The 23,312-nt window shown below is 44.2% G+C and overlaps 1 protein-coding gene across 3 annotated transcripts in view; it reads right to left on the reverse strand.

The window, feature by feature from the left end:
• Positions 1-1,066: 1,066 nt before the first annotated feature.
• The window catches only part of RNFT2 (ring finger protein, transmembrane 2), a 28,759-nt gene continuing 6,513 nt past the window's right edge, over positions 1,067-23,312 (reverse strand). For 2 of the 3 annotated variants that reach the window (XM_051634005.1, XM_051634004.1), the window contains exons 6-11: positions 21,482-21,582; positions 18,747-18,900; positions 9,013-9,162; positions 4,361-4,426; positions 3,246-3,347; positions 1,067-1,300 (exon numbers count right to left, since the gene is read on the reverse strand). In XM_051634005.1, the coding sequence (XP_051489965.1) occupies positions 1,166-1,300; positions 3,246-3,347; positions 4,361-4,426; positions 9,013-9,162; positions 18,747-18,900; positions 21,482-21,582 (708 nt within the window). In that variant the 3' untranslated portion in view covers positions 1,067-1,165. The remainder of the gene's footprint in view (positions 1,301-3,245; positions 3,348-4,360; positions 4,427-9,012; positions 9,163-18,746; positions 18,901-21,481; positions 21,583-23,312) is intronic. The other variant, XM_051634006.1, reaches the window with a different exon arrangement.

Here is a 23,312-nt window from a genome sequence, read left to right on the forward strand (position 1 = left end):
CAAAGAGCTTTTTTCTATAGTGTTACCATCAAGTCTCCACCATCACAGGTGGATTATCCAGCTTGTGTATCATCCAGCCTGGCTCCTGAAGCCATGCAGCTGCTGCTGTGTAATTCTGCCCTCAGGCAAGTCAGTCTCACTACATCCAGTCTCTCCAGGGGGGCTGTATCCTGATGCTCCAGCATTCCTGCTGCCAGCAGTGCTATACCACTCAGCACTGCATGAGCACGTTTTTTTTTCTGGTTTTGGACCCAGGCAGGTTCTGGATGTTGAGAGGAGCTGGTCTTGAAAGGCAGTAAAAGCCTTGCCTCAATGGCTGCTCTGAGGAGCACGTTGAAGACACCTGAATTTGTGAGATGTTTTTGGTTCAGACATTAAATTGTCACTTTGTCAAATCCAACCTGAATCTCTCCCTGCCTCCCACTGTTCTCTCCATATAAGAAAATTAAAGAGAATTTTCTCTAGGAAATCAGCAAATCTGATCAGGAAAATTAAAGAGGAAAAAACATTCCCAAGAACAGTTAAGTGCCATTTCCACTTTGGTCATTCCCAAGTTCCTTGATATTTCATTAAGATGACAACACATGCAATGTGTGGAATCAATTGCAAAAACATGGTCACAGGAAATGAGGTTCCTCCAACCCCACATGAACTTTGGACTCATGGTTCTGAAGCACTGTTCTGGAAGGGTTCTCACAGGTACTGTAACAGCAACAGTGAAATACCATGAAGCTACAGGTTCAGGGAAGCTAGGGCCATTTAATGGGAAAAATCTCACCACTGGTTTGGCCAGGGTGGAGAGCTCTTTTCCAGTGCACCAGGTTATTCACATAAAATTCACAGTACATGTTCCTTATACACACAATATTTATCTACAAGAAAAGGACAGAAAAAAAATGAAACATCCCAGGCAGTTTATAACAAAAAGAAATCTTGGCTGCAGCTTTGCCATGGAGTTTGTCATAACACAGAACATCTTTCTTGCCTTGGAGGATAAAGTTTTTGGCTAGTAACAATTGTTCTTTTGGCTCCTGGAGAAGCAAAGCTGGAAGAAAGACTAAGACAACAAATCCACAGGCAACTAAATAGGGGCATGGGATCACTAGGTTTTCCAGCTTTTTCTTCTCTCCATCCAGGTTATTCCATGTGTTGGGATGTGTTGGTTTTAATACACCTGGAAATGAGCAGAGGTGGTGCCATCTTTCCAGCACCGCAGGGTTTCTACAGTGACAGAACGACAAAGAGGACAGGTCTTCTCCCTGTCAAACCAGAGGCAGAGGCACTCCTCACAGAACACGTGCTGTGGAGGGAAAGGGCCAGTGTCACCACCAGCTCCAGGCCTGTCACTGAGTGTGGCCTGGCACACTCAACAGCACAGCCACAGGAGCAAGCAACAACTCAAGTTCAGATGGACAGTGCAGATGATCAGCAGCACCCACAGGGTATGGAAAAATAAAGCCCAGCATTACCAGTTTGCCAAAGCTAAGGCCATGTTACTCTGTTTCTTAATTTAGCCATAGAAACATTAAAAAGGAGCATGACATTTGGGCTAACAAAGCAGCTGAGAGGGTTTTCTGTACCCTCCTCCCATCCTTAACTCCTGGGGTTATTTTACAAGTCTTTACTTAGCTCAAACAACCCCTTTTCTCCCCCCTGCTCCTTTATTGCTCACACCACCCAGGCCTGGTCAGCAGCTCCAGTGGTTCCAGTATCCAGCTCCTCTAGAAATGTCAGTTTTCCCTCCTCATCTTCTCATTTCTACTCTGAGACACAACAGGATCCTCCCTCCAGCCTGCCTTAGGTACAGAGGTCAGGAGGGAGGCTGTCCAGCACATTGCCCCATCTAGCCCCAGACTGGAGAGCAGGAATAGGGCAAGAAGGGAGTACTTGAAGCCATAAGAAGCTGAGGCCTCCTCAAGACATGTGGAGCCAGCAGAAATGTTATTCATCACAATCTTAACTCTGATAAGCACATACAAAGGTGTCTTCTCTGGGGCTTACAGCTTGAGAACATCTGCACAGATGTTCCCAGGAATAGTAAGATGCCCTTTTGATGCACCTACCTGCTTTGATTTGAGAACCCTGTTACAAAGCACGGGAATGTTAAAGCTGTCAAAAATAAGGCTCTTGAGCTTTATTTTGCTATCACAACAGTATATATCCCACCAATTTCATTCCCAGAAAGAAATGGCTGAATCACTCTGCCTAAGGTTTTCCTGCACACACCCACATATTAGCCAGACACAGCCTCCAGGGTGCAGAATTCCAACACCAACAACCATGTTACAAGTAACTGAAGAGAAAGCCTTGGGGAAGCATCAATGGTCTTGCCATAAGGCAATGCCTTGTGCTGGCCTCTGATAATAGAATCCCAGACTGGTCTGGGTGGAAAGGGACCTTAAAGAATGCCCTGCATGGGCAAGAACACCTCCCATCAGACCAGGCTGCTCCAAGCCCCATCCAACCTGCCCTTCAACACTGCCAGGGATGGGGCAGCCACAGCTTCCCTGGGCAACCCGGGCCAGGGTCTCACCACCCTCACACTAAAGAATTTCCTCCTAGTGTCCAACCTAAATCTCCCCTCTTCCAGTTTTAATCCACTCCCCCTTGTCCTCTCACTACAAGCCCCATGTATTAACAGACCCCACGACAGGGTGTTGTGTTCCAAGGGATTTACCAGCACCACATTAGGACTCCTGCATTACTCAGCTTGCCACTCTAGGGTTTAGCTCTAGGGTTTGCCAGTGTTTAGTAAATGAGAAACAAAACAATTCCCAGGTGCTGGCAGCAGTGACCATCTTCCCTGTGCAGAACTGCTTTTATTCCTGGCCAGGTGTTGAGAGGCCAGACACAACTGCCTGGTGCTGCCCCAGTCTTCATGCTCATTCTGGATTGAAGCTCCTCTCAGAGCACCTGCTTATTATTCAGTTGGCCTGTTGACCAGCCAGTCTCCCCAAGGGTCAGATCTGCCTTGCATTCTAGATCCAAGGCCTGGGCTGCCAACTGGCAGTCCCTGGACCACAAGGCTGGTTTTTCCATCTCAGTAGCTATGATCAGCCCCTCAAGAGTGGCTCAGCTATCAGGACTCAATGGCTATCTGGGAGAGGGTAATAAATACCCACTAGATCAAGACCCAGCAAATGTTTTTAGAAGTACCTGGGCTGCCCGTGCCTCTCCCCAGCTGCAGAAGTTGACCAACTGAATGCCAACAGGGGACACTGACACTGGGAAGCTTGTTGTCTTACCTGGCACATAAGGATCAAAGGTTCCCTGAATTCTGCTTGGCAAATGGCACAGATGTCACCTGCCTCACTGCACTGCTGGCTGGTAGCACGGACTCCATAGGTCTGTTCGGGAGAGGTGAAACAAAATCCCAGTGTCCAAGGGTTTGAAGATAATCTGGTTTGTGGGGAAGCACATACATAGACAGTTCTTCCCACCCAGATTCCCTGCATGACCTGGGAAGGACACCAGTGTAATGTCTGTGTATGGGGAGGGAGATCTGGGGACCAGCACACAGAGCACAGAGAGTCTGGGGCTGTGTTCTCTGTTTTGTTTTCCCCTCAAGCTGACTCCATCTTCTAGTGCCTCCACTTGTGGAGCAATGATAATGAAATTTAATGAGCTCAACAGGGAGCTGAAAGGATTAATTCAGCATCATTTGCAGAGGTGTTTAGATAGTGGGAGGTATTATTATTAGCAAGTAGACAATAGAAGAAAGAATAACACAGCAGCACCCACAGGCTTCCTACTTTTCTTTTAGAATATGTGGAAGGTAAATGCTGCTTCTCCTATTGTAACAGTAATAGTGGAAATGGAAACACACTGAGAAAAATGACTGGCCCAAGCCCATGGAATGAGCAAGGCAAGCTCTAACAAGCTTCTGTGTTCCTCTCCTCTGCAATCTTTGATTTTACCATTTTAAAATATGTCACAATATTTCACTGCAGCAGATCTAAATATCAGAACTGTATAATGTGGTGCCTGTGGTAATTCCTGAGCACTGTGTGATCTGAGTGCCACTGCACATCAGGCACCACATACTTCTTTTTAAAGACACTCTCACACTCTGCAGTACCAAGTTCTGTCCAGCTTCTGGCACTTTTGGCCTCAATGGATTAATCCACATTAAACAAGGCTCCTGAGCAGATGAAACAGGCCAGACCAGCAACAACCTCCTACCATAGCTGGGACAGAAAAGGTTCCTAACACCCCTGACAAGACATACCAGCTTATCCAGCAATGGGACAACAAATTATTTTATTCTATCATCACGATACTGAGCAATTTTCATCTCCATCATTCAACAGTAACAAGATTCCAGCTATGAAACTGGACTAATACAACTGACTGCTCTTACCTGTGGGGTGCAAAGCACCTTCAGTGCCTTCCGGACACTTCCCACACGACCACAGATGTCAAAAGACTGCAACAAAGACATTCCATTTTAGGTATTTTCCATAAACTGTGTGTGTATGTGGGCATGGGCAAGTGTGTGCACAGTCCAGAAACTCAGGAAACCGTTTCTCCAAATGGATACTCAGGGAGAACAAAGATTCTAAGGAAAAATGATGCCAGAAAAGATTTAATGGTGATGGTGAAATATGTAACAAACGTGAATGGACCATGCAGAAGGGTGGCCAGAACAGCTTGAGTAACAATGGACTGCAAACCAGGGGGACTTCACAGATCAGAAGGAGGAGCAGACACTGCAAAATTGTGGTAAATTTCCCAGCCCCACTAGGTAGGGAAGAGACCTAAACGGTCCTAAAATGGACCCATTCCCACCCTGAGTTCCTGAAAAGCCCAGGTTAGAAAAAGCTTTGGCTAGCTTGAGAAAAAGGGAAGGAGGGGCAGCCTGTTTATATGGGCAAAAAACTGCTTTCCTCAGCCTCTGGGGGAAAGGAGGATTTCCAGGCTCTGCCACACAGATTGGAATTTCAGGGCTCAGATAATATCATGAAAGAAGGAGGAATCTCCTGTCCTGCTGCAGAGTGTGGTACAGTAGAGTGCAGGGATTAAATGCTACCAAGAATATCTTAAGGAATAAGAATCAGGACTGAGGCAGAATTGCTCCCCTCCACCTAAAGAGTGAAAACCTTCAAATGCCAGGAAGGGAGTTGCCAGCACCTTGGTACTTTGCAGACACCCAAAGATGGCCAACTGCAGGGGCAACACCAGGTCCTTTTCTTCCCCGCTCCCTCCACTGCCCAGCAAACATGATGAGACTGCACCTGGAGAGAAGTGCTCATTCTGGGCTCCTCATTAGAACTAAAAGCAGTTCAGAGAAGGGCAGAAAATAAGCCTGCAGAAAATGATTTCTGAAAACAGACTAAAATACATAAATATTTACAGCTTGGCTGAGCAGGACATAAGTGGAGGGAAAAGATTATAAACTGTCTACAAATAGAATCATAGAATGCTTAGAGTTGGAAGGGACCTAGAAGATCATCTAGATCCAACCCCCCTGCATTGGCAGGGACACCTCCCACCAGACCAGGTTGCTCCAAGCCCCATCCAACCTGCCCTTCAACACTGCCAGGGATGGGGCAGCCACAGCTTCTCTGGGCAACCTGTTCCAGTGTCTCACCACCCTCACACTGAAGAATTTCCTCCTGATCTCTCACCTAAATATCGAGGCTGAACACACTCAGCATTCCTAAATGGAAGACATGGCACTACCAATAAAAGGGAAAACAGCTTGAAAAACCTCATCTGCTATGCTGGTATGCCACCTCCACCCTCCCTGTCTGGCAGGACACAGGGAGAAACACACTGTGAACTAGACAAGATATGAAGGAATGGTTGTGCAAGGAGCAGCCCTGCATGGGAGAAGGGCCAGATGACACAACAGGACCTCTCCATTTCTAACCAGTCTGTGGGGACAGGGGGAGCTGGGATGCAGAACACATGGAGCTGCACTGGACTATCAGGACAAAGGCACCACAATGCCTGGAGTTGGCTTTTTTTTTTTTTTTTTTTGGTTAGCATGATTAAGTGGGCTCACTGCAGGGAACGCCAATGAGATCATCATGCAATAGATGTGGAATCAAATGAAGGCACCAATAATGCTTCCAGTCAGCATGTAAAAAGGCTCCCAGGGTCCTTCCAGTAATGTTTCCAGTCAGCAACTACCACTTGAGGCTGCCTGCTACTATAGACTATTTCTCTAACAAGGATTGGGATCAGCTCTTTCCCACAGCCTAATTCACAGCTTCTTCTGGTTGCTTCACTTACAGTGTGACTTCTAACATCTTTGCTCTGGCTTTGATGTCTCCTCTTCCCCCAGCCCATCTCCCCCCACTTTGATTTTTTGTTCCTCTGGACTTCCCTGTGCCCCCAGAAGATGCATGTTTCAGTAGTCTCTTTAATGTCCATTTATCACCCCCTGCACTGAAGCCTGTGTTGCATCAGTCATCTTTCTAGCAATAGGATTGCTGGGTTCACAGCCAGGGAGTGCTTCTGTTCAGGACAGGGAAAAAATAAGACCTGGGTGTCTTTACTAATGAACATCTGGGATTTCTTCACCAAAATCAGAGGCTCATGTCTACACAGTCCAAACAGAGACACCAGGACAGCTCCCATCAGCTGCACTACACACAACCTTCTGAGAGTGAAGCCTTCCTTTTGTGTAGGGAAAGGGGATGCAGCCCGAGCTGAGCCCTGGATTTTTGCCAGGAGCACAGAAGGTCTGAGTGCCAAATTGGCTTCTGTGGTTTTTCTAATGTGGTTTGTGGCTTTGCTAATGTGGGCTCCTTTGGGTATATTTTCAGTGTCTCAGGCAAGGAATTAGACCTGCAACTCCTGTGATTGTAAATGGGATGCACACACCTAGTATTTCATGATCTGTGTTGCTCCCACTTTTCTCTCACTTTCAAGCAGAGTCTCTAACATGCAGAGGTCTAATCCTAACCTGGACACATCTGTGGTAATAAGTAGTTGCCCCACAATGACCTGGGACATGTTCCTAGATCTATGACCCTTCATCTGACCTATCCATCCATTTACACCTCTGATGGACTAGATAATTAAAGGAAGAAATGTGCATGTTAAAGGCACAGGCTGTAGCCAAGGCACTTTGACACAAGTGTGCCCCACAGCCCTGGTCCTAAGTTATAGTCTATGTATAGAGGCTGGTTTTCCAACCTAGATTATCACAAAACTACCTATAAAGGTTTCATAGCAGAGAAACAACAAGTGAGTCCATAAAGAACTGATTGTATGCAGGTGTCAAAGCCCTGAGTGCATTAATGAACCATCATGGCCCTGACAAGCCTCACCTGGGGTCTCCACCCACGGGCCAGGAGTTCTATTTAAGCTCAGCTCTGGAGACCTCAGCTCATGTCTGAGCTGTGTGGGTATTAGTTTCCAGCTCAGCCATAGCCATGCCTATGCCTAGCTACAGATTCCCCTGGATCTGGATGCTCTGGCATGTGGTGTGACTTCCCACCCTCACCTTGAGCTTGTCTCATTACTAGTGATGTGCCCTGCAATTGCTGGACTGTGTCTGTCCCTGGCTGTCTCCTGACCTGTGGATTGATGTGGATTTACCTTGGACCTGCCTCAACACCTGAAGATCTTGACTTTTTGAACCTGGCCATCACCTCCAGGCCTGTTCTACTTGCCCTGTTTGGGAACTGTGGGGCTGGGCCCTGGCTGGTGAGGCCCTTGCCCTGCCAGCTGTGTTTCTGTGCTTGCCCCCGTGCCCCCCTCCTCGATGGAGCAGAAGGCCTCCCCTGCTTCTCCATACTCTGATGACTTCTCCAGATGTAAGAAATAGCACATGGAACTGCAGGTAAGAATCTCTTCTCCAGGTGCTGAGTAACTTTTGCAAGAGGGGACACAAGAAAGATCACTTGAAATCTGTCCCTGTCACTTGCATGCCTGACCTCACAAGCCAGAAGGGCATGGAAGGGTTGGAAGCTGCTGTCTAGGAGGGATTCAGACAAAGACACTTTTAAAGTGACAACAATCCTTTCCCACAGCAAAGAGCAGGAAACAGCTGAGAGAATGGATGGGTGTGCAGAGAGCTACAGGGGTTTCATGTGCCTTCTATTCTGGCATGTTTGTTGTTTGTGGTTTGGTCACAGACCTGCTGTGACCAAGTCACTTCTCTCCCATAACTTCTGTCTTCCTTGCCTACAAAAACTTTAAGCTCCCTTCTGTAAAGCCACAGCCATTTTCCTAAGCAGAGACAAGCAGCAGGGCTGCAGTGAGCCTGCCTCACCTGGCCCCTCTCAGAGGACAGATAACACAGGTGTAGCACTATTTGCTTCAGCTCCTGCCCTGCCCCTGGGCAGGGTTCAATCCACACAGTTAGAAATTCTGCAGTTTCTAGACCTCATATTTGTCTATGTCACACCACTAAATATGTCACACCTATTTATTTACAATTGTACAGGCAGATCTTGTGCTCTTAACATTCTTATTTTTGAGGAAAAATTCTTTTTTTCTTGTCTGTTGCTGAGATATGGGACTTGTATCAGCCAGATCAGGACCTAGAATGGGGCCAGAACTATGTGTTCTGTCTAGGCAGGTAGAGTGACCTTGTATGACCCTCTCTCCCTGCTGCATCCAGCACTGTGAGTGACAGAGTACCTGCCCTGAAAGAGAGGAAGGCTTAGAGGGAAACATGTAACTGTCTGCAACCTTCCTTTCAATGTTGCATCTAGAAGTCTGGATACAGCTAACATCTCTTCCAGGACTGGTCTCCCAAGGCTCCCCTCCCATTCTCCTCTAGCCTTCACAGAAGGGTATTAGAAAGCAGCAGTGACTCATAAGTCTGATGCAACACTTCATGAGCAGCAACAGATCTTCCTTTAGCTCACCACTGCCCACATACTGGTGAAACAAAATGCTTTCAGCAACTAAAGCACCTGGTGTCCCCAGCTGCTGCAGCTCCCTTCCTGGGAAGTGACAGGAACAATCTAAAGGTGTATTTGTTCCCCTCAGCTGTGCTTATTTCTCTGCTCTTGCTACAGCTCCTTTAGAGGTCACTGAGGTGGTACTTACCTTGCAGAGGCTGTACAGGATGATTAGGATCCCACCTAGGAAGTAGCTGCTGGATGGATCATCTCCCACGATGTACTTATACCACAGCTGGATGGGGACAAGGGAGCGGAACAGCTGGCTCAGCTCCTCAATAACCAGATAAAACTTTCCCTGAAAAAACAAGCAAGAGAGCCATGATCACTATCAGGAAGTCACAAGAGCAGCACTGAACAGGTGCTGCTGTGTTACAGGACCTGTGTTCCCTGTCTCACTATGCACTGTTCAATGGTGCACAGACCAATATCCATGAGATGCAGGTTTCTTTGCAGCCACCTGACTTGGTGCCTAGAAAGGAAAACTATCACTTCATTGCTTCCTTATGTTCCTCTTTCTTTGCCATTTATCCAGCTATTCTACACTTTTAACTCTTAAACCTCCAGAGCAGGTTATGGATGTACACCTTATAGCATCACTCTACAGTGGTACAGAACCCCAGCAGCACAGGTTAAGACTTACAGGGATATGATCTAAATTGTAGGTATTATTAATAATGAGAAAAGAAATGCAAGGTAAGTCTCTTATTTACCAGCTTCCTGCCCCTTCCACTCAGGTGTGTTACTCTTAAACAATACACAGCTAAAAAGACTGGCTCTGAAAAAAACCCCTCAAGGCATTTTAAACTCAGACACCAAATCTTCCTGAGGACCTTAAGGAAAGAAAGGGGGGAAGGGACAAACATGCTGGTTGAAATACTTTTCTCTCTCAAAAGAGACTCAAAGAATGGGCAACATCCTTTGTAAATCTTCACCAAAGCTGTCCTTGCCATCTGGTGTTTACTCCAGTTAGAAAGCTTTCCTTCCTTGAAGGACACAAGCAATGTAACAAACTCTCCTGGCTTACTACAACCATGATGTGCAACAACTGAAATAGATTTTTTTTTCATACCATGTAATTTCTATTTTAAAACACCTAAGACTGGGGCTAAGAAGCTGGCTAAATAAGACTACCTAATTAAGTGGCCCCCACCCTTAATGAGGACCTGTTTATGTTCTGTCCTACACAGTTTAAAAGGGAGATCTGGTGATAAGGCACCAGGTCAGGGCAAGCTGTGAGCCCAGAACTCTGCTTAATCTGCCCTGACACTATCTGGACTGAAAGGTTTGTTTTTGACATGTCAAAATTCCTTTATTTGATAAGAGGGTGGAGAAGGGGAAATTCCCCTGGAATTTTGCTGTGCTGTCCCAGCTAGCTTTGTCATCAGTGATGTCATTGCAGGTCAGCCGTTAATTGGTGAGATTTGGAGTGGGGATTAATCCTCTGCAGTCCACCAGGCCGGCAGCAGCTCGTGCACTTCCCTGGGGTCTCAGGGATGAGATCACTGGCAGGCCATCCTGCTGCACTGAACAAATCGAATCCTTGGGAGAGCTCTGGCATGCTCATGATCTCATATCCCCCCGGGAGCAGGAGTGAGCTCACACCAGCGGTTGCTAGCAGACCTGGGCTGCTTTCTTCCTCTCCCCCCGTCGCTGCCTCCTTGTTAATCCCAGGTGGCATCACATAGCAAAAATGTAACAGCAACAATCTGGGTCCTAAATGCAAGCAATTTATTAAATTAGCACAGAGGTCTCTATCCAGCCTCATGCTTCAATACGATCATCGTTCATTTCACGGGACCCAGTGACAGAGGGTCGCAGGCTGCTAATGACTATGCTGTCACTTCCTTCCCTTCACACAGGCAGCTCTCCACCTCCTCCCCCTCAGCCAGCTCTGATGAAAGCTACCAGCAAGCTAAAGGCAGCAAACTGTTTGCTTTCTCTGACTTGTTCCTCCCACCAGGCTCGCACTGCTTTCATTTAGCCGTGCTTCCCCAGCAGGCTGGGCTGGGACAGGTCACTGCTTGCTTCCTCATTGCATCAGATGGCACTTCTGGATGCAGCACTTGGGGCATCAAAGCTGAAATTCTTCCACAGAAGTTTTTGAGGCACTAAAAATACTAAAGCCCACAGCAAGCTGTAAAGAAAGATGGGTCACAGGCAGCCCTGGAGGCTGTGGAAATGTGGTGGCAGAGAGTGGCTCTAAAATGAATATGCAGCAAGAGGCAAATTTCCATTTTCTAACCACAACATCTCCACTATTTACAAAGCTTTTCTAAGTCCTTAATGCAGATCTTCAGTTTTCAATGGTTATTGCAGGGCAGCAGGGTATCTTAGCAGCTAGATACTTGTGAACACCCTCACAAGAGTGCAGTTCAGTTTTAAAGGGCTGCATTTCTCCATCCAGCCCATGAACACCACTCACTTGACTTGTTTGTAAGCTCAGAGTGATTACAGCTAGGAGGAGGGAAGCAGTGCAAGGACAGCAGAGCATCATTTAAAAGAACTAGTTCTACAGCAAGTGCTTACAGAAATGTAAGGCTTGTCAGGCATCTTGGTCCTCAGTGCAACACACCAGTCCTATTTTAAACTAGGAAAAGAGCCTAGAAAATCAGAAGTAATTCTACAAAGGGCTGCAGCAGAAATGGAGGCTTCTTTCTGAGCCAAAAGCTCAGAGAAGGAGAGTTGTTCCCTACAATTCCAGCAGCAAAATTTAGCCTTCTGATAGCAGTAACTTATTGCAGGTGGCATCCATCACTTGTAAACACACTCAATATACCCTTCTGTCTACTGCTTTTCAGGTTTTGCTCTATTTTGGCTATCTAGGCTGAAGCTTTCAAAGCCAATCTTTGTCTTGAGCTGAGCTTTGTCTGCAAATTTCAGCTGAAGCATTTCAGAATTTCTCATTGAAGTTAGGAAGAACTGTGTGCTAGATTAAGCACAAATACAGTTATTTGTCCTGTGCATCTGACTTGGAACAACTTCAAATAAGGCAAGGCCTGCCTCTGTTAGGTGACTTTTCATATTTCATACAAATCCATGTAAACCTGGGAATCTTCTCTTGAATACACTATAGAGCTTGAACTGCTCTCAAAGATGAGCAAAAGCTATTTTGGGTGAGCCTGTGCCCAGCCCCAGAGCATGACTGCACGAGGCAGGAACCAGCCCTCCAGAGCAAGCATGTCACCTTGCTGGGCTGCAGAGGTTAAGTGCAGTGTCACCAGGAATGATAGCTCCTGGTTAGGGTAGAGTCAGAAAAAAGTCAAGCCCTTGCAATAGGTGAAACCTGACTAAAATACAAGCAGTAGAGTGCTTATCCTGCTTCCTCTGCAGAGGCTGTGTTCCTATGAAAGCTGACAGTGTACTACCACTGTTATCAAACACTTCATTAGCACAAGTGGCAGAGGACTGTGCTGTGGATCTAATTATAGCAACTCAGCTCATGAGCCTTGTGATACCACATGGTGAATTTTGAATCCTTTTTTCTTTCCAGAAGGCTTTGTTAAAAACTAAGGCAATGACTCAAGTATAACCCTCCATTGTCCTCTCCCTCCTTTAACACAGGGAAAGATCATTTTTGTATTTTAAATCTATTATTTTGGAAGAGCAGAATTCAGGATTTTCATACAATTGCCATTTTCCCCTCTGTACATGCAGTATTACACAGTCTGTAATCACATGAACTCATACTATATTTTCACAGGGTAAAAAAGTGGTGCTTAATGGGTGCTACTCCTTAAGCCTGTGACTTTACTATTTTGTTATGCTTTCATTACTTGATGGCAGATCTGCATCTTATCATTTCAAGCTATTTCAGCTCTGCTCAGAGTACAAAATTACTGAAATTTCTTCAGGTTTTTTATTACATCACCAGTAGGGTAAAAGCTTTTCTTTTCAAACCCCTTGTTTTCACACTGCTGGATGACATAAGGGACAGCTATTCTTTGCATTTTCTAAATGAAAACTTGAGACACAAAGATTAAAGTTTAGGTAAGGTTGTTTTGGTGTCCAGGCTGAGATGTCTGAAATTAGACTTTCTATAAAGCACTTAATTGTATAGATCACATTACCATTAAAAGCTAAACCACTGACTTCAGTTTGCAGCTGTACTTGGCTTTTTTAGAATCACATAGGAATTATTTGGCAAAGAAAAGGTTGGAATTTAATTCTCCAGTGTAGCATTCAACTTTAACTTGTAGAACATTCTTCTTCCAGTGGTGTCTTTGTTCTTTATGCACTTTCCAGTGTCTACAACAGCTTCTTTCTGTACCTCACTTTGCTTCATCCTTGGGGCACATGATACACTGGTGATGGATGGAAGAAGTCTTACAGAAAAATAACATGGAATCACCTAATTAAAAATTGAATCACAACATATACATACCAAGGAGGGCAAATTACAGCTGGAGAAGCAATGCTAATTCCCACAAAGCCTCACCAAGCACTGAATTGTAGCCTCTTCTGACATAAGGCTCTGCATAAGTGTGCATGTGTGCCTCCACAGCAGGAAACAGAAAGGCATGCTAAGGTTTTACACAGTGGAATTAAAATGGGATGTAAGAAGTGAGAGAAGTTGCAATGAGGCAACTGTAAGTTGTGATTAGCACTTAAAGGAAGTTCCAAGTCTCACTTGTTCTGCTGCCAGCAGCATTAGGACATATTCTGAAACAGGAAGATGCTAGAAAAAGAACTTTGGAGACCTGCTGGCAATTTGGATCAGAGGAGAGCAGGCTCTGCTGAGATTTCAGGTCATATTGCCAATATAAATGTGTTGGGTAGGAGCAGTGAACAGGGTTGTGGCAGAGAGGATGCTGGTGAAAATCCATGTGAGACTAATGAGTATAATTCCAAGGTGAGATTAGAGAGCAGAATGAGATTTTTAGTTAGCACAGCACTTCTGGAAGTCACATCTTGGATATCTTAAACTGGAAAGTTAAACTTGGAAGTATCTTAAAAGCAATGATTCCTTTAAAAAGTTTAGTAGCAGTGACTTTCCAAGTGTGTTAAGGAGAGGGACAGAAAAGAGTCCTAGTCCCTCAGTACCTAGTCTTATGTTTTAGTTAGTCTTTTTCTTTAACAAATCCCACACTTCTGGCTCTGAGACACCTCACCTGTCCCAGGCTGCAACAGGGATGAATCTTTGCAGAATTATCATGTAGTTCCTGTGGCTCTAGAGGATCAAAGCTCAGACTGTTGTTCAAGAAGAATGAATCTACATCTGTGTTCCCCAAAGAACAGCCAAGATCATCAAGGAGAGGGTAACACCACTCTCTGGAAACACCACTTTAGCCATGCCAACAGAGAAGACTAGGATAAAATTGCATATCACACAGTACAAGAGCACAGACTGGGAACAGGAAGATCTTTACCGAGATATTTTTCTGTAATATGTCATTTACATGCCTGTTCTCAGTGTTTATTTTAATGCTTCTGTATTTTTTGATCAACATCTAGAAGACTTGAATGCTCCAAGACACTGTTTTTCTCAGGACAAAATGAAATGCACAAACTTCATGTTAAATGACTGATAAGTACCTGGTCCTGTGATGAAAGAAGCTGCAGGGACATTAGAAGGCCTGTTGCCATCACAATTAAAAGACCTTCCCTCTGGTGCCTTCACTCCTAATGTGAGCCTTCTGGAAGAGGCTTTGGCAGCTGCAAACTGCTCCAGCTTCTCTTTCCCCTGATGCAGGATGGATTCTGTTCCACACAAATGCCAAGTGCATGAACAGCTTGGTGCTCAAGGAGCACATGCAAGTCCTTTGTGCAACTAGTCCTGTGATGGAGGAAGGGTCAGTCTGCCTGGGGAGAAAGGTTAGGCACTAGAATTTTGGACCATGGTATCTCCATGGAGCTGACCTCTGACACAAGATGGAGGCAGGTTGTAGAACAAATCTAATCATTATGAGATAAGTGCTCTCTTTCCTTTCAGTAGCTGTACAGGGGCTGTGCACAGAGACAGGAGCACTTGGTGACATAACCAAGTGGACATACTAGTGGATAACCAAGTGGACATACTTGTTCTCCATTAGACAAACACGGAAGAGCACTGGGACTACCCAAAATCAAGCCTTACTAGCATCAGACTTAAAGAATAGTGACAAGTATTGATTCAATAGTAATTTAATACTAATGTTTTCAACAAACAAATGCTAGTGCTTTTACTTCTGAACTTCCAGTCTTCTGAAAGGGAGCCCCTTGTAACTGGGCTGCACATCTGTACTGAGCATGCAAAAAAATTTCTTAGCCAGAGCCTTTCTTGTGTATCAGCCATTAAGATTGCTGGAGAAGTGTCCTTGGTATATCTCTCCCCTACAGAGATAGGGATATAATATAGATATAAAATAACCTAGAAGACCAGTTTCTTAGTTCTTTTGGTTAGGTTTTCTTTCTCCCTCCTCCCCCTCATGCTCCACTCCATCCTCCAGGATATCAGCTTAGATTGCTGACAACAGCATGAGGAGGGGATGGGAGACTTGCAGGCACCTGGGATTTCCTAAACAAAATCTTTGGCAACTGTGTCTTTTTATTATTTATTTCCTTATTTTTAATTCCACTCCCCCCAAGCTGTTGTTCCTTAGCAGTGAAAATGAAAAGCTGCCATTTATGTGTGTACAACAATGGATGCCTCTGCAGGCCACATGGCTCCTGCAGTTTAATTTACTTTAATTCATTTTATATTGAACCAAATGATCTTATTTGCCTTTTTTAATGGAGAGCCTTCAGCATCCAGGGTGGGAGCCAAGCCCCCCTTCCCAAGAAATTATGAGCCCAGCTGCTATTAAAACTTGTACTCAGCTTGATGTGCCCCTCAGCTCTTGGGGGAGGAAGGGATATCTTTAGCCACAGGTATGCTCCTTCTGCCACAACCTCCCACTGATTGCAGAGGTGTAAGATTGGAGTCTGGTGTTGGGGTTGCCTTCTGTTGTCTGCTTTGCTCCTCTATTCCCAAGCTCTTCTTTCCCTGCCTTCCAGCCTCACTGAAGTCTCACAAGCCACTCCTGGCACTTCTGTTTTCTGGGCTGATTTGGAATCTGGGAAGGTCTGGGATTATTTTCTCTAATGTTCAGTCTTCCCTCGTTCTTTGGAGGGGCTGCTTGCAGAGTTATTCCCTCTGCAAGGTATTCAAGCTAGAATAACTGGCTGCTTGTACCCCCATAATCTAGCAGTCTTCACACTTCAAGCACTCATCATATTTGCTGTTCTCTGTTCACATTGCAAAGCAAACCTCTTTATCTGCCCTTCCATTTTAGTTTGCCTTTTCTCAGTTATTAAAGCATGAACTGATGCTATAAGTCCAAGATGGTTCTTGATGTCATCTCAGACCAAATGCTGCCCTTCCTGTAATGGGGCCATGCTAGGAATACATGACCCAGATACCTTAGCTTGGGAAAACTGAATGCTCTAGCCCAAATTTTTCCTTTGTTCAATGTAAAAATGAAAAGGTGTACCTGAGCTAAGCAGAGATTAGTACTATTTACTATTTTCAGCAGAGATCCTGATGGAATAAAGTAGGCTTACCAAATGTGTAGCTGACATTAAACTGGGAAAGGCTGTAATCCCTCTGGAAAGGATTATTATCCAATCTCATCTTGACAGACTGGAGAAATGGGCAGGAAAACAGGAGTACTGAAGATAATCCAGAAGTGCCTAAGATCTGGAATGAAGGATCTCTGAGAAAAGACTCAAATTAGTGGTGTTCAGTCTAGAAAGGACTGAGGGGAGATATGAAGACTTGGATGTGTACAAGAAAATAATCTGATCTTGCTCCCATCACAAGGGATATGGAAAGGTAAGAGACTTGAAAGGACATCCAGAGGAGGTGCCTTCTACTAGAAAGGCTATGCAAGAGTCAGTAAAAACCACACAGCATTCAGAGAAGACCAGAATCTCAAGAAGCAGCATGAAAAGCCAGACTAGCTTTGAAAGTGCCTTTGAACTTCATAAATGAGGAAAATCTGAAGGGCCTGCTCAGAGGTTGTGAGCAGAATGATCAAAGTCCCTGACAGGTCATCCATGGGCAAGTTCTGTTGGCTCTTGTTGACTGCCAGCAAGAAGGTACTGTGAGGGAGCTCAAGACTAAATACCTCTACCCACCCACAGCTGTGCTGAACTCTGTCCCTGACTGCAGCAACCTCCACTTCAGGCCCTGTATTATGGGGAGTTAGGCTGCTGTCTGACTAGTGTTATTGACAGGAAAATTCTCATATCAGTGTATATATTTTGAAAAAGCCTAACTCTACTCTGAATTAAATTTCTATTTCTCCAGCAGCTTTCTGGACAGCCACCCAGAAGGTCACACATTCCAAGCTAGGCTTCAAGCAGGAGCACTACTACAAGCCTATGGGCAGGAAGAGAGTAACTTTGTTTCAGGCAAATATTAAGATAGCAAATAACTTGACAAGAATTTAGTTGAATTTTGTGTGCCTAAAGTGCAGTGGAATTATTCCAACTCTGAAAAAACTTATCTTTAAAAAATGTTCCTGAAAACTGAGATGGGTAGCATTGAGCTGGCTCAAGGAAAGAGCCCAGCAACATGGTTACCAATTACAATTTCTATGGCATCCTGGGGTTCTCTTGGAGCTCTCCCATCCCAGTTTGATCTTGCTTAATTTGTGACACCAGATCTCATCCCTGGTTGGCTCACTGGATGTGGTGTAGAGAGTGGGATAAAAATAGATCCAGTTCCATAGTGGTAGGTAACAGCAGTCTCAGATGTCAAGGGACAGTGAGGCCATCAACAACATCCTAAGACAAAAAGGGACTTAAAAAAGTGAGAAATATTGCTATCCAGAAAGAGGTATTAAAAATGAAGCATCTGTGCTCTGAGTCATTATAGGCCCTTGACAGATGTGATCTTGCCAGCCTCCCACTGTAGCTGCAAATAAAGACCCCCTCTCTTTCTCCTCTCCCGACAAGGATTAATGAGTACTTGGGATAGCTCTCAGACAGGCAAGCAAAGGCTGTGAACCTTTTCCAACACTGCAATTTATCTTGGGAAGACTATTCACATCACTTTTGCCTCCCTCCCCAGGCTGGATTATGCTCTGACCTAGCACATTAATCTCCCAAAATAAAATAATAATAATAGAAGAAGGGGTAAAAAAAAAAGAGCTGGACAATTGCCAGAAATAAATTAATAACTATCTCAAATAGCCCTGCTGTGCAGGAACAAACTGCTCAACTCCCCTGCCACCCATGTCATTTGTAAGCAAAACTATTCCCAGTTTAGATATCCTCTTAGGTGCCCTGCCTGGGATTTTTTTTTATTACTGATAGCATCTTGCATCCACATAGTGCTAGGAAGTTTCTTTACCAAATGCAAATTATACACATTGCTACAGTTGCCACTGAAATGGAGACACTACTAAGTGGAGGAAGGGGCCTCCTCTAAGACTAAAAAAATCCATACAAAGTATTTCAAGAGAGAATGTAATGAGAGAGTGGCAAAAGTTTGGCCTAGTCTACATATGATTTTATAAACATTTAAGTATGTTAACTGTTAAAATATTTCTTCACCCATGGTTAGAACTGGTGCTGTCTTTTGTGGCATCAGTAGCTTCAATTTAATAGTAGTAAGACTATTAAAGAAAACAAGACTTGGAGCAAAGTCAGCCAGAAAAGCATTTATCTCTATGCTTGTGCCTATTCCTTCTCAAGCCATGCTTACCTTTCTTTCTCTCTGGACTTTAATTATTTGCTGGCACTACCAAACCCTTGCTCAGGTCTGTCTCAAAAATGAAAACTCACTACTCTGGTGACTTTCTGCTGAATTTTTAACAGGGATTATATTTTTATTCTTTCACCCCGATTTCACGCTGCAAACCTGTTGTAAAAGCATCAGATTATCAAAGACAAACAGCTGTATACAGATACTCTTACCTTGGACTTGACAGCTAGGATGATCTTAGGCAGGGCAACAATCAGGCATTTCAAGGCAATAGTGAGGTACTTGAGTACAAAGTCTGCAATCCCTACAATCCACATCAGGTCGAAGAAGTCCAGCCTCTCCAGGTTGGGTTTCAGGAATATAAGGCTGAAAGGCAGGACAACAAGGCTCAGATACCACTGAGGAGAACCTCACTTTAGCTTCTTGTAACCAGCCATCTCTACTGCTGACTTGAGAGCCTAGAAACTTCACTGAACTTCAGTGAAGTTCTCAAGGGCAATAGGAATATGACATGCAAATTAGTCCCATGGCTCCTCTGGGCCTCTAGACTTTGTTCTTGCCCATTTCTACTGAGGTCAGCAGGCTTGCCCACTATCAGAAATCAGGCCATAAACATGTACAAAAATCTGTTTTGGAAGACTGCAATCCCCATAACCTGCAATCCATACTGTAAAAGAGTCTTTGGTTTAATGGTAGTGCCCTTAGTCCCCAAGCTTGCCCTATCAGACCTGATTGTAAAGGCTTATCCTTTGAAGTCCAGCTCCTCAGTAGTTATGATTCCTTGGGGAAGTCATGGCCAAGCCAAGAACACTACCTCCTCTGAGCCTGGCTTGTCACAGGTAGGACTACCACAGGGGCAGCAGTCTAGAATTATTTATGCATGTGAAACAAACTGGTGACAAAGGTGACTATATTAGACATGGCAGAAAGATCAGAACTTCAGGTGTGTCATGCTCTGACAGTGGCCTGTCACTGCCTGAAGCACACCAAGAGCTGGACTGTGTTCATTAGCAGCTCTTACCTGAACCAAAGATCCAAAAGGTACTGCCCCTTACATAGCATTACTGACTGGGCTGAACTTCACTCTTTAAAGAAGGGGAGTCCAGGACAGCAGAACAATGGGCAGGAGCTACTGATCTGAGCAGCAATGAGGACTGGACCCTACTCAGACTGAAAAAACAGGATTCCTCTTCAGGATATTTACCTACTAAATCCTCATGGTAGAAAACAAAAAACTTAAGGGGAAAAAAAAAAAAAGCAAGCACAAGTAAAATAACCAACCCAGAATGAAAAGCCTGAACATGGATTTAAAATACTCACAACATGGGCACAGCACAACAGGTAAAATTAAATCCTAAAAACAGAAACAGAATCAGAGACTTTACTACTATTCATGCACTAGAAACAAGCAAAAAGTAAATAAAACAGGAAATGAAAAATAAGTCAGAAAGAAACAAAACCAAAACAGCTATTTCTAGTTTCACAGGCCTGCTTCATGAATGGTCACAGGTCCTCACACAGCAGGTGAGAACCTAGCCCAAGCATGACACATCAGGCACCACTACAACACACACAGGAACAGAATTTGTCAGTGAAGCTGTTGCCCAGTTCAGCTGTTTACTGTTAATAAACCACACCCTAAACAGTGTGTAGGATGGCCCCAATGTTCTGAAACACTTTGATTTTAGTTAATTTACCCTTCATTTTAAACTAGTCCTACTCATGCTTTTAACCTTAAACCACCTTTTTTGGGGGACGATTTCCCTGTGGTGCAAACAAATTTCTTCTCGATGCTTCTACTCCTTTCTGCCATGCCTGTTTCTGCTCCTCCATTCCCTCTCACAGCCCTACACACAGTTCCTCATGGCTTGCCATCTTTTGCTCAGGCCCACACACTCAAGCCTTCTTATGTCTCTCCCCTTCTAAAAGCATTTACATACACAGCTTTCCAGTCATCAAACCTGAGTATGTTAAGGGCAATTCTGAAGGATGCCAGGGTTGAGGGCAGACCTGTGCATTTTCCACTGCACACACAGGGAAGAAGGAGGGAAGCAATGAAATAAATGACAGAAAAAACATACCCAAGAACCATAACTCAACTGATGCATGCTGCACATACTTTATTTTTAGTCTGAAGTTCCAAGTCCCCTTCAGTGGGACAAATGAAATCTTCATTGGGAAGATAATTCATATGGTTTTAGCTACTAATATAAAAAATAATTTATCAAGTAACTAGGTTTCATATTGCTTCATTTCTTCCTACTTACTCTTCTAACACCCCCCTGGTTAAGTTCTGTATCTTTGCTTCCTATCTGTCATTTAATCCCTGCTTTAAAATAAGCAGGCATATTACTAAACCAAATCCATGGGTACTAACTTTTGTGTATTTGAGAACCCCTTCAGTCAGAATTTGAGAGTGGAGGCTATCTTAATTACCTCAGATCCAAATGCCTCCAAACCCTGAGGACACTGAAGTAAAACACTATTTCATCTCCAGTTTATCTCCTTTAAATAGACTCAAAGCTAGATGGACTGAAAAGTAAAGAAAACATTACAGAAAGAGGAAAATCAGTGGGCCAGCTTCTTATCTGCTTCCAACACCTGCTCTTTATGTTCAGTCACAGTGGTCAAAATGAAAATTCAGAAGTTCATCTACACAAAAATATCCATCCTGCTTTGATTACATAAGAAAATGGCAAGGGTCCATGTTTCTAGCAGCAGCACGGGGGTATAACATCACAGCCTGGCCTTGGTTATGTCATTTATAGCACAGTCAACTGGCAGGAGCAATGCATACACTCTTCTCCTCCACTGAAAGGTATTACAAAGATGTAAGAAAGACAGCAGATACCTTAAGTATGCACATTTCCTCTCCAAGTGTGGGGAAAAGTGGGCTTCCCTCTTTTCCTCACCTGCTTCCATCATGTACAATGTATATTTTGCTCACCTGTTGTACAGCTGCTGAGAACTGAATGTGTAAAGCAAGTACAAGGTGTTTCCAGCAAGAAAGGCCAGGATCCACAAGACAACCAACACTGATCTCTTCTCCTGAGCAAGAAAAAGAAGCAAAGATAAAAGTCTCAAGGCTTCTACTGAGCCTTCAGCTGTTAAAAGATCCAAGACCAACTCCAGGAATACAAATATGCAACTAAGTGTTCAGTAATTAGTTTATTCACATAGAGCTAAGACTCAGTTGCTAGGTAAAGACATATATAAACCCAAGCAGAAGTGGCTCTCACTCACCTAGCCCTTTCAGATAAAGCAACTTCAGGGAAATTAATGAAAATACACTGGTGAAAATGACAGCCTGACTGCAGAACACAGTTTCAAAACTTGGGATCTTTTTTGGGACTTCTAAATTCTCCTGATATTTAAAATGCTGCTTGACAAACAGACAAAAAAAAAAAAAGTCAGTTCTATATATTGTACTGTAATTCTGAGCTGTCACCTGCTTGGGTGACACTTCATTGAAGTGGTGCTCTACAAATAGATCCCAAGCCACCAAAAGAAGGCTTTAGCTAAATCAAATATAACATAACCCATCAGGACATGCAGCATGTATGGATGTTATCTGAATGCATGGAGGTTGCAGGACATTCATTTTTGGTTGAACAACTAATGAAAGGTCAAAAGAACTGCAAATTTTGCATTTCAAAAGATATGGAACATTATAGACAGAAGCTGGATGGCAGAAGATCTTGTCCTGGGTCTCAATCCAGTGTAATTTTGGAGAGTAAATTTTACTCCTGGGAGAAAAAAAATCTAGCATTTCTCTTGTGAGCTGATTTATTAAGAAAATAGCTCTTTGTAGCTATTCAACAGCTAGGGATGTTAGGTTGAGATTTAGAGCAGGCAGATTAAGGGGCACACTGCTGGAAAGACAGAGGTGCAAAGTGCAAGGCAACAGCAATCTATTACATGATAGTGCAATTTATCTGTTCATTCAGCACTGTATCACATTTATTCCACTGCTACTGGTAGACAGAAGTATCCATTTGTGCCCAACTCTAGTCTTGTGCTTTTAGGGCTGTTGAAGTGCTTTGCTGACACTGAAGATCATACACCTGAAAAGATTTGCTGGTTTCTTTATATTCTAAGCATATTATCAATAGAGCATTATAAAGATACTAACAAGCAATACATCTACAAAGTCCTGCTGCTGAACACCTCAAAACATTATCTAAATGCTAATATATTAAATCTCACAATTAGCTAGTGAAGTAGGTTTCAGCATGTACATTAATGGGAAACTAAGACACAGAGAAGTCCTTGAAAATTCACTGCCAGTCAGTGGCAGAGCAGGAAGCAGTTACAATATCCCTGACTTTTCCATTCTGGGCTTTATTACATCACACTTTCACACAAGAGCAGGATGGAACCTGTGGGAGAGCATCAGTGGGGAGAAGAAGGAGGAGGAAGCGAGGATGAGGGTATGGCATGCTTGTTCTGACAGACCTGTATCCTGTATCTGCATTCACCCCTACATTGCAAAAGAAGGTTCAACATAGACATTGTTTTCATAGAATCTTAGACTGGTTTGGGTTGGAAGGGACCTTAAAGAACACCTAGATCCCATCCCTCCTGCATAGGCAGGGACACCTCCCACCAGCCCAGGTTGCTCCAAGCCCCATCCAACCTGCCCTTCAACACTGCCAGGGATGGGGCAGCCACAGCTTCCCTGGGCAACCTGGGCCAGGGTCTCACCACCCTCACAGCAAAGAATTTCCTCCTCATGTCTAATCTAAATCTCCCCTTTGCCAGTTTTAATCCATTACCCC

Source organism: Apus apus, chromosome 16 (assembly GCF_020740795.1).
Source record: "Apus apus isolate bApuApu2 chromosome 16, bApuApu2.pri.cur, whole genome shotgun sequence".
NCBI classification, from domain to species: domain Eukaryota; kingdom Metazoa; phylum Chordata; class Aves; order Apodiformes; family Apodidae; genus Apus; species Apus apus.